A 15,933-nucleotide genomic window follows, 5' to 3' on the forward strand; every position below is an offset into this window, starting at 1 on the left:
ATATGTATTTGCAGATGCATTTTACTTTGTTCAGAAAGCACATAATTTATAGACAGTCAGTCAATGTGGTATTTTATAAATTCCTACTTTAGAAATAAAACCAGTCTGACTCTAAACTAAAACACAGACAGATTCTCAACAAGGCCTCGCCCCTAACATGCGTTGTCTGACCCAAAATGTCACCTCCTCTTTATGCTGATAAAACCTTTAGTTCTCTCAGGACAGTGATGTGAAAAGAAATTTGGGGATTTACAAATACCATTGCCAGCATCTGCAGCTTTTTTTTCGCTTAAAATTCCAAAATAGACTTGGGCTCTAAATTCTATCCGATCAGTTTCAGTATTTGGATTCACAGAACATGGAATTCCCACAGAAGTTCATTTAAATCATTTGGGGATATGGGTTCAAATCCCATCACTAAATGATGGAATTTAAAGTCAACACGGTCCAAGATTGAAATCTAGTTTCAGTAACAGTGACCATGAAACCATCAACTGTTGTAAAATTCACTAGTAATTCACTAATGTCCTCTGAAATGGGCTTCGAGGGAGAGAGTTTCTAAGATATTCCCAAAACTCACAGCTCGTCTTCCAGAATTTATGAAAGCGAGCAGCTAGTCATCAAAAGCATCTAAAAAAGGTTCACTGTGTAGGAATGCAGTGAGACCACTGTCTGGGATTAAAAACAAGGAAAATTCATAAGATCATAAGATGATAAGACCTAGGAGCAGAAATTAGACCTTTCAGCCCATCGTATCTGCTCCACCATTCAATCATGGCTGATAAGTTTCTCAACCCCATTCTCCCACTTTCTCCCCGTAAATAAGACCAATGAGATATAAATGAGACTAGAAGCCTTGCCTAAAAGAAGGAAAGTTTGTTGCTTTTGCTAAGAGTGAAGTGGGAAGTTGGGTTGGGATTTGGAGATCAATTTCAGACTGCAAAGTCACTTACAAAAGCAGCATTTTGTCATTAGTGCTTCTAATTGGTTATAACGCTATAAATCTTAAAATGTGAAATCTTGTCGTGCCATGTTTTTGGCTATTAGCTGAAGGTTCAAATTTATTTTTAAAGATTAATGGTCTCTGCACCGATTATAAACTTTAACAAATCTCTCTTTCCTTGGCATCTTAAAAATTCACAATGTACCAACTGCTCCCAGTGCATCTAAGTCAAGATGGTACGTGAGACGATCCAGTTACCGAGAGAATTAATCAATTAAAACTTTCTATCTGATTTAAGATTTAACAGCATCTTAGGTTTGTTTAATACATCCTCCTCAGTTGCGTGACGCTTTGATCTTCTGCATATAAATCCTGTGCCTGATACTACCTTTCTCACTAACACCTGAAGAAAGGGTGAAGCTCTGAAAGCTTGTGTTTTCATATAAACTTGTTGACTATAACCTGGTGTTGTGTGATTTCTGACCATGGATCAGAAAGCTGAGGATCCAGTTATGGAGGGCAAAGCCAACTCCAAGGTGATGGAGTTTTGAGCCTCCTTTAATCTTTCACAGCTGAATCATCCAAATATCTTGTCAGGCAGATTTCAGAACAGGTCAAACAACCCCCTTTGTTTTGCCCTAAATTAAAAGACACAACCCCAAAAAAAATCTTGTAAGCATCATATTTGTGACCGCAGTTATTAAATCAAATCATTTGTTATCAAATTGTGATTACTGGACTGACAACAGATTACTCACCCAAGTTTTCCTGTTTAATCTCTTGCCATTTCTTTTCTTCCATTTCAGGTACGAATGCATCAGCCCCAGACCAGCTGAGCCTAGCAATGGCCTGGAATCGGGTGGATATTGCCCGCAATCAGATCTTCATTTTTGGAAATCACTGGCCGGTACAAATTCAAGAAAATCCTTTGATTTGTATTTCTGTTATAAATTTTGGGGCTTTTGTGACATTGACAGAGACCAGTGGCATCAGATTCACATAGCAGCACGGCGGCTCAGTGGTTCGCACTGCAGTCTCACAGCGCCAGGGACCCGGGTTCAATTCCAGCCTCGGGTGACTGTCTGGGTGGAGTTTGCACATTCTCCCCGTGTCTGCGTGGGTTTCCTCCCACAGTCCAAATACGTGCAGACTAGGTGGATTTGCCATGCTAAATTGCCCTGAGTGTTCAGGGGTGTGAGTGGGTTACAGGGGAATGGGTCTGGGTGGGATTCTTCAAGGGGCGGTGTGGACTTGTTGGGCCGAAGGGCCTGTTTCCACACTGTAGGGAATCTTTAAAAAAAGCTATCTGAGGAAAGGGTGCTGTTCTATGGACTGTAAGGAATGTGCCCACAGCTGTGTGATCATCTGACTATATTTTGGGAGGGGCTAGGACAGGTGTTGGATGGGATGTGTGTCTGGGATTTCCTATAGAACCTTTGATGCAGGAAGAGTAAAATCCAGAAATGTAGTTTGAGTTTACCTTTGTCCCACTTTTTGAACGTGGGTGTAACAATTCACAATTATCCAGTCCTCTGTTGTCTGCCTTGAGTCTAAGACTAAAAAATTATTATCAGTGCCTCTGCTATTGTGGGTAAACAAGGAGATAATGGTTAGCAGGCCAGGGCAGCATTCAGCACAGTTCATGTATTTTCTCACTCTTAGCTCTTATTATCTCTTATCTCTTATTCAATCTACCTCCTGTCCTGGCCTGTTCCCCATTATCTCCTTTTTTACCTGCCCCTTCCATCTCTCTCTCTCTCTCTCTCTCTCTCTCTCTCTCTCTCTCTCTACTGGCCCCATCTCCTTCTATCTACTCAACTCTTCCCCCTGCTTCCCCCACTACAGTTTCACCATAAGTACTGGGTTTTCCTCATAACTAACAGTTCTAACGATGAGATAATGGGAACTGCAGATGCTGGAGAATCCAAGATAACAAAGTGTGAAGCTGGATGAACACAGCAGGCCAAGCAGCATCTCAGGAGCACAAAAGCTGATTTTTCGGGCTGAGACCCTTCATCCTTCCAGACCTGAAAGCTTTCTTCTCACAGATGCTGCTTGACCTGCTGAGTTTTCTCCAGCAATTTTTGTTTTTGTTTAACTCCACTTTATTTGGTTTGGATCCATTTTTACACCCCCCCCCCCCAACTGAAATTGGCTTTCCTCCCAGATAACTGTTCTTACTCTGGATTCCTTTTGTCATTTTTTATATTCAACCTAAACTTTATGATACAGGGATCACTGTTCCCTAAATATTCCTGTGATGACACTTGATTCCTTTAGCCTCCCTTATTCCCAAAAACCAGGCCTAGCAGTGCCTCAAGTTGGACTTGACACATGATTTGATTTGATTGATTTATTGTCAAGTATACCTAAGTGAAAAATTTTGTTTGCAAGCAGTACAGGCAGATCATAGTAAGCAAGGACATACAGATCATAGAATGAAAAAGAAACTATACAGGCATACAGATTACGTTGCACAGGGTGTGCACTGGGCAAGATCAATATTAGCAAGATCAGGGAGAACAAAGTGTGGGGCTTTGGTCTAGGCCCAAACCATCAGCTTTTGTGCTCCTCTGATGCTGCTTGGCCTGCTGTGTTCATCCAGCTCCAGACTTTGTTATCTTGGATTCTCCAGCATCTGCAGTTCCCATTGTCTCTGATTAACAAGATCAGAGTTATTTTAAGTTAGAAATACCATTCATCAGCCCAATAATGGCAGGGAAGAAGCTGTTCTTGAACCTGCTGATGCATGTGCTCAAGCTTCTGTGTCTTCTGCCTGACGGAAGAGATTGTAGGAGATCATTACCAGTGTGCAATGGGTCTTTGATGATGTTGGCAGCTTTTCTGTAGCAGTGAGCCGTGTAAATAGAGTCCGTGGATGGAAGGTTGGTTTCTGTGATGGTTAGGGCGGTTCACACCACCTTCTGTAGTTTTTTTCAGTCCTGGGCAGAACAGTTGCCGTACCAGGCCAGACAGTGTGCTTTCAGTGGTACATCTGTCGAAGTTGGCGAGGGTCCTTATGGACATGCCAAATTTCCTGAGCCAACTGAGGAAAAGAGGATTATTGTGCCTTCTTGACCATCGTGTCTACATGGGAAGTCCAGGACAGGCTGTTGGTTATTGTTACTGTGAGGAACTTGATGTTCTTCACTCTCTCAACCTCAGCTCGGTTGATGTAGATAGGGCATGTTCTCCTCCTTCCTTTCTGAAGTTTTGTTGACATTGAGAACATGGTTGTTCTCATTGTGCCACTTCACCAAGCCCTGTATCTCCTCTCTGTACTCTGATTTGTCGTTGTTTGATATCAGTTCTACCACATTGGCATCATCAGCAAACCTGTAGATGGCATTCATTTGGAATTTGGCAACACTGTCATAGGTGTACAGGGAGTACAGCAGGGGGCTGAGGATGCATCCTTGTTTGACTCCAGTGTTGAGAGTTATTGCGGAGGAGGTGCAGTTACCTATCCTCACTGATCGCAGTCTGTGGCTCAGAAAGCTGGTGATCCAGTTGCAGAAGGTGGAGCCGAGACCAAGGTCATTGAGTTTTGAGATCAGTCGGGAGGGGATAACGGTATTGAAGACAGAGATGTAGTCAATGAGCTTGACATAGGCGTCCTTGTTGTCGACATGTCCCACAGATGAGTGCAAGGCTAGGGATATGGCATCCGCTATGAACCTGTTAAGTTGGTAGGCAAGTTTTAGGGGATTGAGGCAGTGTGAGAGATTGGGGTTGATGTGGGCCATGACCAGTCTCTCGAAGCACTTCATGATTAGAGAGGTCAGAGCCACTGGATGGTAATCATTATGCACGTTGCATGGCTTTCTTAGATATGGGGATGATGGTCTTCTTGAAGCAGATGGGGACTTCGGATTGTAGGAGGGTTCAAGATGTCGGTGAATACCTCCGCCAGTGGATCCTCACAGGATCTGAGTGCTCGGCTGGGGACACCGTACAGGCCCATCGCTTTCACTAGGTTGACTCCCAGGAAGGCCGATCTGACATCTGTAGTGGTGGCCAAGGGATCAGGTATGTCTGGGGTTGTCAGGGCAGATGTCACTGCGTCGCTGGCATTCTGCTGAAACCGAGCATAGAAAGGGAGGGATGTGTCTTTGTCTGCTATCTTGCTCCCGTAATGTTGTTTACGTCTCGCCACAAGCGGCTGGACTCTGTTTGGTGGGTTTGGGTCTCTAACTTAGTCCAGTACTGCCTCTTGGCATCCTGATGGCTTTGTGGAGATGGTATGTGGATTTCTTGTATTGGTCTGGGTTACCTGGCCTGAATGCTGCGTGTCTAGTCTTCAGTAGGGAATGGACTTCCTGATTCATCCAAGGTTATCCTCAGGGCAGGACTGACTGCCACGAGGGGTCATAGTTTTAAGGTGTTAGGAGGAAGGTATAGAGGAGACGTCAGAGGGAGGCTCTTCACCCAGAGAGTTGTGAGCACATGGAATAGTTTGCCAGTGGTAGTCGAGGAAGCAGAGTCATTAGTGACATTAAGCGACTGCTGGTCATGCACATGGACAGCAGTGAATTGAGGGGAATGTAGGTTAGGTTAATTTATTTTTGGATTAGGATTATTCCACGGCACAACATGGTGGGCCGAAGGGCCTGTACTGTGCTGTAGTTTTCTCTGTTCGCTGTTGTATGTTTACGGTTGGGAACACTCGGATTGATTTGTTCAGTACGCAGCCCTCCGCACATTTGCTGATGAAGTCCGTGACTGTGACGGTGATGACATACTGATCCAGATTTTGCACTGAACACTTGAACATGGTCCCGTCCAAACATTCTCAGAGACGTTGTTCCGCTGCCTCAGACAAGCTTTGTCCTTGTTTCTGTGAAGGATCATCCCATCTCAGCTTCTGCTTGTAAACGGGGAGGAGGAACACAGCTTGTGATTGGATTTTCTGAGGTGCAGGCGGGGAGTGGAGCGGTAGGCATCTTTGATGGCCGTGTAGCTATGGGTCTAGAATGTTTGGTCCCCTGGTGGGCCAGGAGATGTGTTGGTGGTACTTTAGCAACGCCCTCTTGAGGTTGCAAGATAATAGAGTGTGAGGCTGGATGAACACAGCAGGCCCAGCAGCATCTCAGGAGCACAAAAGCTGACGTTTCGGGCCTAGAGCCTTCATCAGAGAGTTGGCCCCTCTTGAGGTTGGCCTGGTTAGAGTACCAGCCTCAATGAATAAGGTCTCAGGGGAATTTAGTCCAGAGTTTTTGTGGTGGTGTGAATTTCATCTAGTCTTCACATCCGCATGAGGTAGTATGCAAACTCTTGTCAGGGTGGTAGAGGTGAACTCTCACAATAAGTATAGGGATGGCATATTGCCTATGCAGAGAATTCTCCTGAACACACTCTAGGAACACTTCTGTTTACAATAGTACTATCCCAATCTATATTTAAATCTATAAATAAAGTCCCTGCTTATAACTTTTAACATTTCATTTTGGCAACGAGGCCATTCAACCCCATCATGCCTGTTCTGCTGTTCGCTGAGATCATGGCTGATCTGATGATCCTCGACTCCACTTTCCTGCTTTTTCTCTGTAACCTTTGATTCCCTTCTTAATTAAAAACCTGTCTGTCTCAGTCTTAAATATACTTTGGCAATCCAGATTTTACAGCCCTCTGTGGCAAAGAGTTTCACAGATTCACTTCCCTCTGAGAGAACATTCTTCCTCATCTCTGTCTTAAATGAGTGACCTGTTATTTTGAGATGACATCTCAAAACGCTTCCATATCTGACCTGAAAGAATCTCTTGTGTTTCAATAAGGTTTCATCTCTTCTTTCTGTATTCCGATGAGTACAAGCACTACTTACTTAACCTCTTTCCGTAAGAAAGTTCCTCCATCACTGGCATCAGCTTAGTGAACCTTCTCTGGACAGCCTCCAGTGTTGCCTTAAATATGGTAAGAGAATGCTGTTCAGTGTATTGAGGGGGCAAAGGATAGTGCAAAGGAGGTCTCAGTGGAGCTGCAGAGAAGGACTGGGGCAAGGCTCACATTGCCAGTGGTCAGCTCAGCTGTTACTTTGAGAAGAGGAAACAGGGGTAATTAGGTGGAAAATGAATTCACGTTATTGATCAGTCCCTAGCAAACATTATACCTAACTCTGTTTTGTAAATAGTGGAGAATTAAGGCAAAGGTGAAGTATCCTGCGACCCCTTGGTGTCTGGATGTGACTTTGTGCTTACTACTGACTCCTTTAAGAACACCGCCTGAGGATGAGTCCAGTGTTTGAACGTTTTCTTCTTTCCAAAGTAACAACTGGATGAGCTTTGATTGGTTGACATGAAGTGCTGGTTAAATCTCTGTTTCACAGCCAAAATCCCTATCTGGTTCTGTTTTCAGCCAATGGGCAGCAGATCTGAATCTGCCCCTCAGGAAGTCAAAAAATCTGTAAAACAGCGGCCAACTAAAGTAAAGGGAAAAGGGAAGAGGAAAGGGAAGGATGAAGTGAAAGAGGAGAGTGACCCACGGAAGCTGGAGCTGCTGAACTGGGTAAGGAACCATCTTTTGTAGCATTTCTGCCTGGTAGCATTCGGTCTGACTGTGTACTGACTGCTCTGTGCTGGTACTGCAGGTGAACTCACTGGAACAGGCCATGATTGATGCACTGGTTCTGGACCGTGTTGATTTTGTGAAGCTGCTGATTGAAAACGGAGTAAATATCTACAATTTCCTGACCATCCCTCGATTAGAGGAGCTTTACAACACGGTGAGACAGTTCATCTCCCAGCAGAGATTGGCTGTTTGAGTGAGATGATTGGACTGAGGTGGAGAGGGTGGGGGTTGCTGGGGTGGGCTAGTGGGGAGCATTGAAACAGGACTAAATAATGACTTCATGTTTTTTTCCAGAGGCTGGGCCCTCCCAACACATTGCACTACCTAGTCAGAGATGTCAAAAAGGTAAGAACAGCTCTCATTCACACTGGACTGTTCTAATTATGTGACAGATTTCTCTTGACCTGAATACACACCATGAATTAAATGTCAGTGACCAGGAGAGGGGTCAGAGGGCCAGAGTAAAACAAGGTCAGGAGTCAATCTAAGGAGAACTTGAGGAATTACGTTTCAAGATCTATTATCAATACATTGAGACAAACATCGACTGCGCCGGGGGACCATCAACTCAATGAAAGATGCTCTTTGGTCTGCCCAAAACCTGTTGGTCTTCCAGCGCAAGTAGTTGGCCTTGACCGAGTGTTGCAGACTGGCACATTCCAAGATACAGGACTATTTGCTGAGGGAGGAGTATACTTAAGAGGGAAATCAGAAGGACAAAAAGGGGGTATGAGATAGCCTTGGCAATAGGGTTAAGGAGAATCCAAATGAATTTTGTAAATACATTAAGGAGAAAAGGGTAACTAGGGAGAAAATAGGCCCCCTTAAAGATCAGCAATGTCGCCTATGTGTGGAACTGCAGGAGATGGGAGAGATACCAAATGAGTATTTTACATCAGTGTTTATTGTGGAGAAGGATATGGACGATATAGAATGTGGGGAAATAGATAGTGACATCTTGAAAAATGTCCATATTACAGAGGAGGTGGTGCTGGATATCTTAAAACACATAAAGGTGGATAAATCCCTGGGGCCTGATCAAGTGTACCCAAGAACTCTGGGAAGAAAGGGAAGTGACTGCTGGGCTCCTTGCTGAGACATCATCGATAGCCATAGGTGAGGTGCCAGAAGACTCAAGGTTGGCTAACACAGTGCATCTACTTAAGGAAGGTGGTAAGGAAAAGGGAGCTGTAGACTGGGAAGCCTGACATCAGTGGTGGGGAAGTTGTTCAGGAATCCTAAGGGACAGGATTTTAATGCATTTGGAAAGGCAAAGACTTTTCAGAGATAGTCAAGATGGATTTGTAATTGGGAAATTGTGTCTCACTAATTTGATGGAGTCCTTGAGGAAGTAATGAAGAGGATTGATCAGGGCAGAGTGGTGGATGTGATCTGTATGGACTTCACTCAGGCGTTTGACAAGATTCCTTATGGTGGACTGGTTAGCAAGTTTAGATCATGTGGAGTATAGGGAGAATTAGCCATTTGAATATAGAAGTGGCTTGAAGGTAGGAGACAGAGTGGCAGTGGAGGGGTTGCTTTACAGACTGGAGACCTATGACCAATGGTGTGCCACAAGGATTGGTGCTGGGTCCGCTGCTTTTTGTCATTTATATAAAATGATTTGGATGTGACTATAGGAGGTATGGTTAGTGAGTTTGCAGATCACACCAAAATTGCTGGTGTAGTGGACAGAGAAGAAGGTTACCTCGGAGTACAATGGGACCTCAATCAGTTGGGCCAATGGGCCGAGAAGTGGCAGATGAATTTAATTTAGATAAATATAAGGTGCTGTATTTTGGAAAGGCCAATCAGGGCGGGACCTATACACTTAATGGTAAGGTCCTGGGGATTGTTGCTGAACAAAGAGACCCTTGGAGTGCAGATTCATAGTTCCTTGAAAGTGGAGTTACACAGGTAGATAGCATAGTGCAAAAGGGATTTGGTACGCTTGCCTTTATTGGTCAGTGCATTAAGTATTGGAGTTGAGAGGTCATGTTGCAGCTCTACAGGACATTGGTCAGGCTACTTTTGGAATACTGTGTGCAATTCTGGTCTCCCTACTATAGGAAAAGTATTGTGAAACTTGAAAAGATTCAGAAAAGATTTACAAGGATATTGCCAGGGTTGGAGGGTTTCAGCTAAAGGGAGAGGCTGAATAGTCTGGGGCTATTTTCCCTGGAGTGTTGGAGGCTGAGGGGCTACCTTATAGAAGTTTTCAAAATCATGAGGGGCATGGATAGGGTGAATAGCCAAGGTGTTTTACCTGGGATGGCGAGTCAAAAACTAGAGGGCATAGGTTTAAGGTGAGAGGGGCAAGATTTAAAAGTGACCTAAGGGGCATCTTTTTCATACAGAAAATTATACATGTATGGAATGAGTTTCCAGAGGAAGTGGTGGTGTCTGGTACAATTCTGACATTTAAAAGGCATCTGGATGGTATATGAATAGGAACGGTTTAGAGGGATATAAGCCAAATGTTGACAAATGGGACTGAATATATGTGGTCGGCATGGACGAGCGGAAAGGCCTGTTTCCGTGCTGTACAGCTCTATGACTCTCCGGCACACTAAAGCTTGGTGCACCTGTTGCCAAGGTGCAGTGGGGAAAGACCCACTGTCTGAGGTATTTCTGCCAAAGTACAACGGGGGTCTGTTCAGGTACCGGACTCCCACAGTGCCTCCAATATATGTAAATAATTTCTTGCATAACTAAGAAATGCCTTTGGGTTTGTTGGAACTGTCAGAAAAGTCAAACCGCAATGTTTGTTTGTTTCTCCATATGCAAAGGCTGTACAGAACTGTATTGCTCTAGTGACTATGTTTGTATAGAAAGAGTTTTTATGAGTAGAGTATAGTTTTAACAGATATTTAAACAACGAGGTATTGAGAAGATCAGATGTGTATCTGGAGAGAGAATTAATTGATGGAGAAGCTTTCAGAGGAGTCACTGGGTGAGGATTGGGGAAATGGATGTTGTACCATGTGGACAGGGCAGTGCAGTTGGCAAGGGACAGTTTCATGGGGTGGACAAGAAGTGGGAATCAAGGTGTGTGTGGGTGAGGGGGTATTGGTGAGTGAGGGAGCTGCTCTTCAGTTTATTCACAGGGCAGAGAATAGTGCAAGGGAGGTGTCAGTGCAGCTGCAGGTAGGGGTTTGGGTAGAGATCACATTGCCAATGGTCAGCTCAGCTGTTACATTCAGGAGAAAAAATGGAGCAATTTATTTTATTGGTCAGTTCCCAGCAGACATTGCACAGAATTCTGTCTTGTAATTGGTGGAGAGTTAGAGCGAAAGTGAAGTGTCTGGATTTGACCTTGTGCTTACTGATAACTTATTTAAGAACCCTGACTGGGGATTACTGTTGCTCGTTTTGTAAATTTCAAAAATATACTTTATTCATAAAAAAACTTTGTATACAAACATAGTCACTAGAACAGTTCAGTTCTGTAAAGTCTTTGCATATGGAGAAACAAACAAACATTGCGGTTTGACTTTCCCTACAGCTCCAAAAAACCCAAAGGCATTTCTTAGTTATACAAGAAACTATTTACCTGTATTGGAGGCACTGGGAGAGTCTAATAACTGAACAGACCCCTGTTCTACTTTGGCAGGAAGACATCAGACAATGGTCTTTCCCCACTGCACCTTGGCAGAAGCTGCTGCAAGCTTTAGTGTGTCCCTCAGCACGTAATCCTGAACCTGAGAACATGCCAGTCTGCAACACTCGGTCAAGGTCAGCTCCTTGCTCTTGGGAGACCGACAGATTTTGGGCAGACAAAATCTTTGACTGAATTGATAGTCCTCCAGCTGCTGTGAATGTTTATCTCAATGTGTGTCCTAAGGAACAGACCGTAGAGCACAAGAGTCCCGCGTCACGGGTCTGCTTGGGATGAACCTCAGTAAAAGTCTGTATCTCTTGACTTTGCAAAGGCACATTCCAGAAGATGTGTGACAGCCTGTACACTCCTCCCACCACCCTGTACCAGGATGTGGTAGTGCAACGAGACTGGGCGCACACAAAGGATCTGACGGGCTGTGCCCTCTCACCAGCAGCGAAGTGATCTCTTGATTCTTGTTGCAAAGTTCTGGTGATGAGCCATTGTGCCAAATGACTTTGACAGTTTGTTCAGGGAACAACCCAACAGGATCCACCCTTTCTTTATCCCACAGGACCTCAAGGATGTTATGTGCTGACCACTTCCCGATGGACTTGTTGCCAAAAATGTTATTCTTTGCAAATTTATCTGAAAAGGTCAGGTGATACAGAATGGTCCAACTGAGTTGATGCAGGTGAGGCAGTAGCAAGAGGTAGACCAGCTGGTGGGAAGGATTTTCCTGGGAAGGAACCAAGGGATCGGTTAAAGTGTGTTTGCTTTAATGCAAGGAGTATCAGGAATAAAAGTGATGAACTTAGAGCATGGATCAGTACCTGGTGCTATGATGTTGTAGCCATAACAGAGACATGGGTTTCTCAGGTGCAGGAATGGTTGCTGGATGTTCCAGGGTTTAGAGCATTTAAAAAGAATAGGGAGGGGGGAAAGAGGAGGGGGTGTAGCACTACTAATCAGAGAGGGCATCACAGCTACAGAAGCTTCCATTGTCGAGGAAGATCTGCCTACTGAGTCAGTGTGGGTGGAAATTGGGAACAGCAAGGGAGTAGTCACCTCGTTAGGGGTTTACTACAGGCCCCCCAATAGCAGCAGGGAGATTGAACAAAGCATAGGTCGACAGATTTAGGAAAAATGTGGACGTAGTAGCGTTGTTGTAATGGGTGACTTTAACTTTCCCAATACTGATTGGAACCTCCTTTGAGCAGAAGATTTGAATGGAGCTGTTTTTGTAAGGTGTGTTCAGGAGGGTTTCCTAACGCAGTACGTTGACAGGCCAACGAGGGGAGAGGCCATTCTAGACCTGGTGCTCGGAAACGAGCCGGGGCAGGTATCGGATCTTGTGGTGGGAGAGCATTTTGGTGACAGTGACCATAACTGCCTCACATTCTACATAGCTATGGAGAAGGAGAAGATTAGGCAAAATGGGAGGATATTTAATTGGGGAAGAGGAAACTATGACGCGATTAGACATGAGTTAGGAAGCATGGACTGGGAGCAATTGTTCCATGGTAAGGGCACTGTAGACATGTGGGGACTGTTTAAGGAACAGTTGTTGCGAGTGATGAGTAAATATGTCCCTCTGAGACAGGCAAGAAGGGGTAAGATAAAGGAACCTTGGATGACGAGAGCAGTGGAGCTTCTTGTGAAAAGGAAGAAGGCAGCTTACATAAGGTGGAGGAAGCTAGGGTCAAGTTCAGCTAGAGAGGATTACACGCAGGCAAGGAAGGAGCTCAAAAATGGTCAGAGAAGAGCCAGGAGGGGGCACGAGAAAGGCTTGGCAGAACGAATTAGGGAAAACACATAGGCTTTTTACACTTATGTGAGGAATAAGAGAATGGTCAAAGAAAGAGTAGGGACGATCAGGGATAGCATAGGGAACTTGTGTGTGGAGTCAGAGGAGGTAGGGGAAGCCCTAAATGAGTTTTTTGCTTCTGTCTTTACGAAAGAAACGAACTTTGTAGTGAATGAAACCTTTGAAGAGCAGGTGTGCATGCTGGAATGGATAGAGATAGAGGAAGCTGATGTGCTGAAAATTTTGTCAAACATTAAGATTGACAAGTCGCCAGGCCCGGACCAGATTTGTCCTCGGCTGCTTTGGGAAGCGAGAAATGCAATTGCTTCGCCACTTGCGAGGATCTTTGCATCCTCGCTCTCCACTGGAGTCGTACCTGAGGACTGGAGAGAGGCAAATGTAACTCCTCTCTTCAAGAAAGGAAATAGGGAAATCCCCGGCAATTACAGACCAGTAAGTCTCACGTCTGTCGTCTGCAAGGTGTTAGAAAGGATTCTGAGGGATAGGATTTATGACCATTTGGAAGAGCATGGCTTGATCAAATGCAGTCAACACGGCTTTGTGAGGGGCAGGTCATGCCTCACAAACCTTATCGAGTTCTTTGAGGATGTGACTAGAAAAGTTGATGAGGGTCGAGCTGTGGATGTGGTGTATATGGACTTCAGTAAGGCATTTGATAAAGTTCCCCATGGTAGGCTCATTCAGAAGGTCAGGAGGAATGGGATACAGGGGAACTTAGCTGTCTGGATACAGAATTGGCTGGCCAACAGAAGGCAGCGAGTGGTAGTAGAAGGAAAATATTCTGCCTGGAAGTCAGTGGTGAGTGGTGTTCCACAGGGCTCTGTCCTTGGGCCTCTACTGTTTGTAATTTTTATTAATGACTTGGATGAGGGGATTGAAGGATGGGTCAGCAAGTTTGCAGACGACACAAAGGTTGGAGGTGTCGTTGACAGTATAGAGGGCTGTTGTAGGCTGCAGCGGGACATTGACAGGATGCAGAGATGGGCTGAGAGGTGGCAGATGGAGTTCAACCTGGATAAATGCGAGGTGATGCATTTTGGAAGGTCGAATTTGAAAGCTGAGTACAGGATTAAGGATAGGATTCTTGGCAGTGTGGAGGAACAGAGGGATCTTGGTGTGCAGATACATAGATCCCTTAAAATGGCCACCCAAGTGGACAGGGTTGTTAAGAAAGCATATGGTGTTTTGGCTTTCATTAACAGGGGGATTGAGTTTAAGAGTCGTGAGATCTTGTTGCAGCTCTATAAAACTTTGGTTAGACCGCACTTGGAATACTGCGTCCAGTTCTGGGCGCCCTATTATAGGAAAGATGTGGATGCTTTGGAGAGGGTTCAGAGGAGGTTTACCAGGATGCTGCCTGGACTGGAGGGCTTATCTTATGAAGAGAGGTTGACTGAGCTAGGACTTTTTTCATTGGAGAAAAGGAGGAGGAGAGGGGACATAATTGAGGTATACAAGATAATGAGAGGCATAGATAGAGTTGATAGCCAGAGACTATTTCCCAGGGCAGAAATGGCTAACATGAGGGGTCATAGTTTTAAGCTGGTTGGAGGAAAGTATAGAGGGGATGTCAGAGGCGGGTTCTTTACACAGAGAGTTGTGAGAGCATGGAATGCGTTGCCAGCAGCAGTTGTGGAAGCAAGGTCATTGGGGTCATTTAAGAGACTGCTGGACATGCATATGGTCACAGAAATTTGAGTGTGCATACATGAGGATCAATGGTCAGCACAACATTGTGGGCTGAAGGGCCTGTTCTGTGCTGTACTGTTCTATGTTCTATGTTCTAATTATTTAGAGTGTTCTGCAGCGTCGAGGCCAGTCCCATCCTTCTGCTGAATTTAGATTCACTTGCCAACTTTAAACATTTCTTAATGGACAGGATACTTTTCAAATCCTAAATAAATTTTTGCTTGAAACTCAAATATACATTCTAAACAATTCTAACAGTCAACTTATAACAGTGAAGAGAATAGAACATTAGAATTGTCAAGATAGAAATGGAAGACATGTTTGCTTACGTATGGTTGATGATTTGGTATCTATTCAGTTTTCAATAGGAGGAGAAATGGAGTCTGCCTGGACTACATCTGAGGCATCAGAGCGGGAGGTTTATTCTCAGCTCCTGTGTAGGGAGTGAGTAATGAACCAAGACCCTTAATGCACTTGGCTCTTCTCTCTGTATAACAAGAAGCTGCCCTGTAGTTTGAGGTTGTGAATTTAGGTGTAACACATGCTGATGCATTTCGATTCTCTGTTACAGGGGAACTTGCCCCCTGATTACCACATCAGTTTGATCGACATTGGGCTGGTCATAGAGTACCTGATGGGAGGAGCCTATCGCTGCACTTACACAAGGAAAACATTCCGCACACTCTACAATAATTTATTTGGGCCAAAGCGGGTAAATATAATTCAGATCTTTATGTCAAAATCAATCATTTTCTGATAAAATTGAAATGATGGCCGAGTGTTATCGTCATTGGACTGCTAATCCAGAGAACCAGATAATGTTAAGGGGATCCAGGTTCGAATCCCACTACGGCAGATGGTGGAATTTGAATTCAATAAATATCTGGAATTAAGAACCTAATGATGACCACAAATCCATTGTCGATTGTCGGAAAAACCCATCTGGTTCACCAGTGACCTTGAGGGATGGAAACTGCCATCCTTACCTGGTCTGGCCTACATGTGACTTCTGACAGCAATGTGGTTGACAGTGAACTGCCCTCTGGGCATTTAGGGATGGGCAATAAATGCTGCCGAATCAGCAATGCCCTCATCCTGTGAATGAAGAAAGGAAAAGGAAAGGTGTTTAAAGCTCACATTGTAACCTCCAGGACTCCCCATTGGACAGCAGTCACCCTGTGACCAGGACAAGAATATGCATGCACCCACACTGGCATCCGTACACTTACAGACATGTATACGTGTGCACGCACACACAGGCACACACCCAACACAGGCACACACCCAACACAGGCACACACCCAACACACA

At 44.6% G+C, this 15,933-nt stretch overlaps 1 protein-coding gene across 1 annotated transcript in view; it reads left to right on the forward strand.

Annotated features, from left to right (window-relative positions):
* The window catches only part of LOC125446762 (transient receptor potential cation channel subfamily M member 1-like), a 186,645-nt gene that overhangs the window by 61,719 nt on the left and 108,993 nt on the right, over positions 1-15,933 (forward strand). The window contains exons 12-16 of the mRNA XM_059640140.1: positions 1,750-1,850; positions 7,295-7,444; positions 7,527-7,661; positions 7,802-7,852; positions 15,194-15,334. Of these exons, the coding sequence (XP_059496123.1) occupies positions 1,750-1,850; positions 7,295-7,444; positions 7,527-7,661; positions 7,802-7,852; positions 15,194-15,334 (578 nt within the window). The remainder of the gene's footprint in view (positions 1-1,749; positions 1,851-7,294; positions 7,445-7,526; positions 7,662-7,801; positions 7,853-15,193; positions 15,335-15,933) is intronic.

Source organism: Stegostoma tigrinum, chromosome 36, assembly GCF_030684315.1.
Source record: "Stegostoma tigrinum isolate sSteTig4 chromosome 36, sSteTig4.hap1, whole genome shotgun sequence".
NCBI lineage: Eukaryota > Metazoa > Chordata > Chondrichthyes > Orectolobiformes > Stegostomatidae > Stegostoma > Stegostoma tigrinum.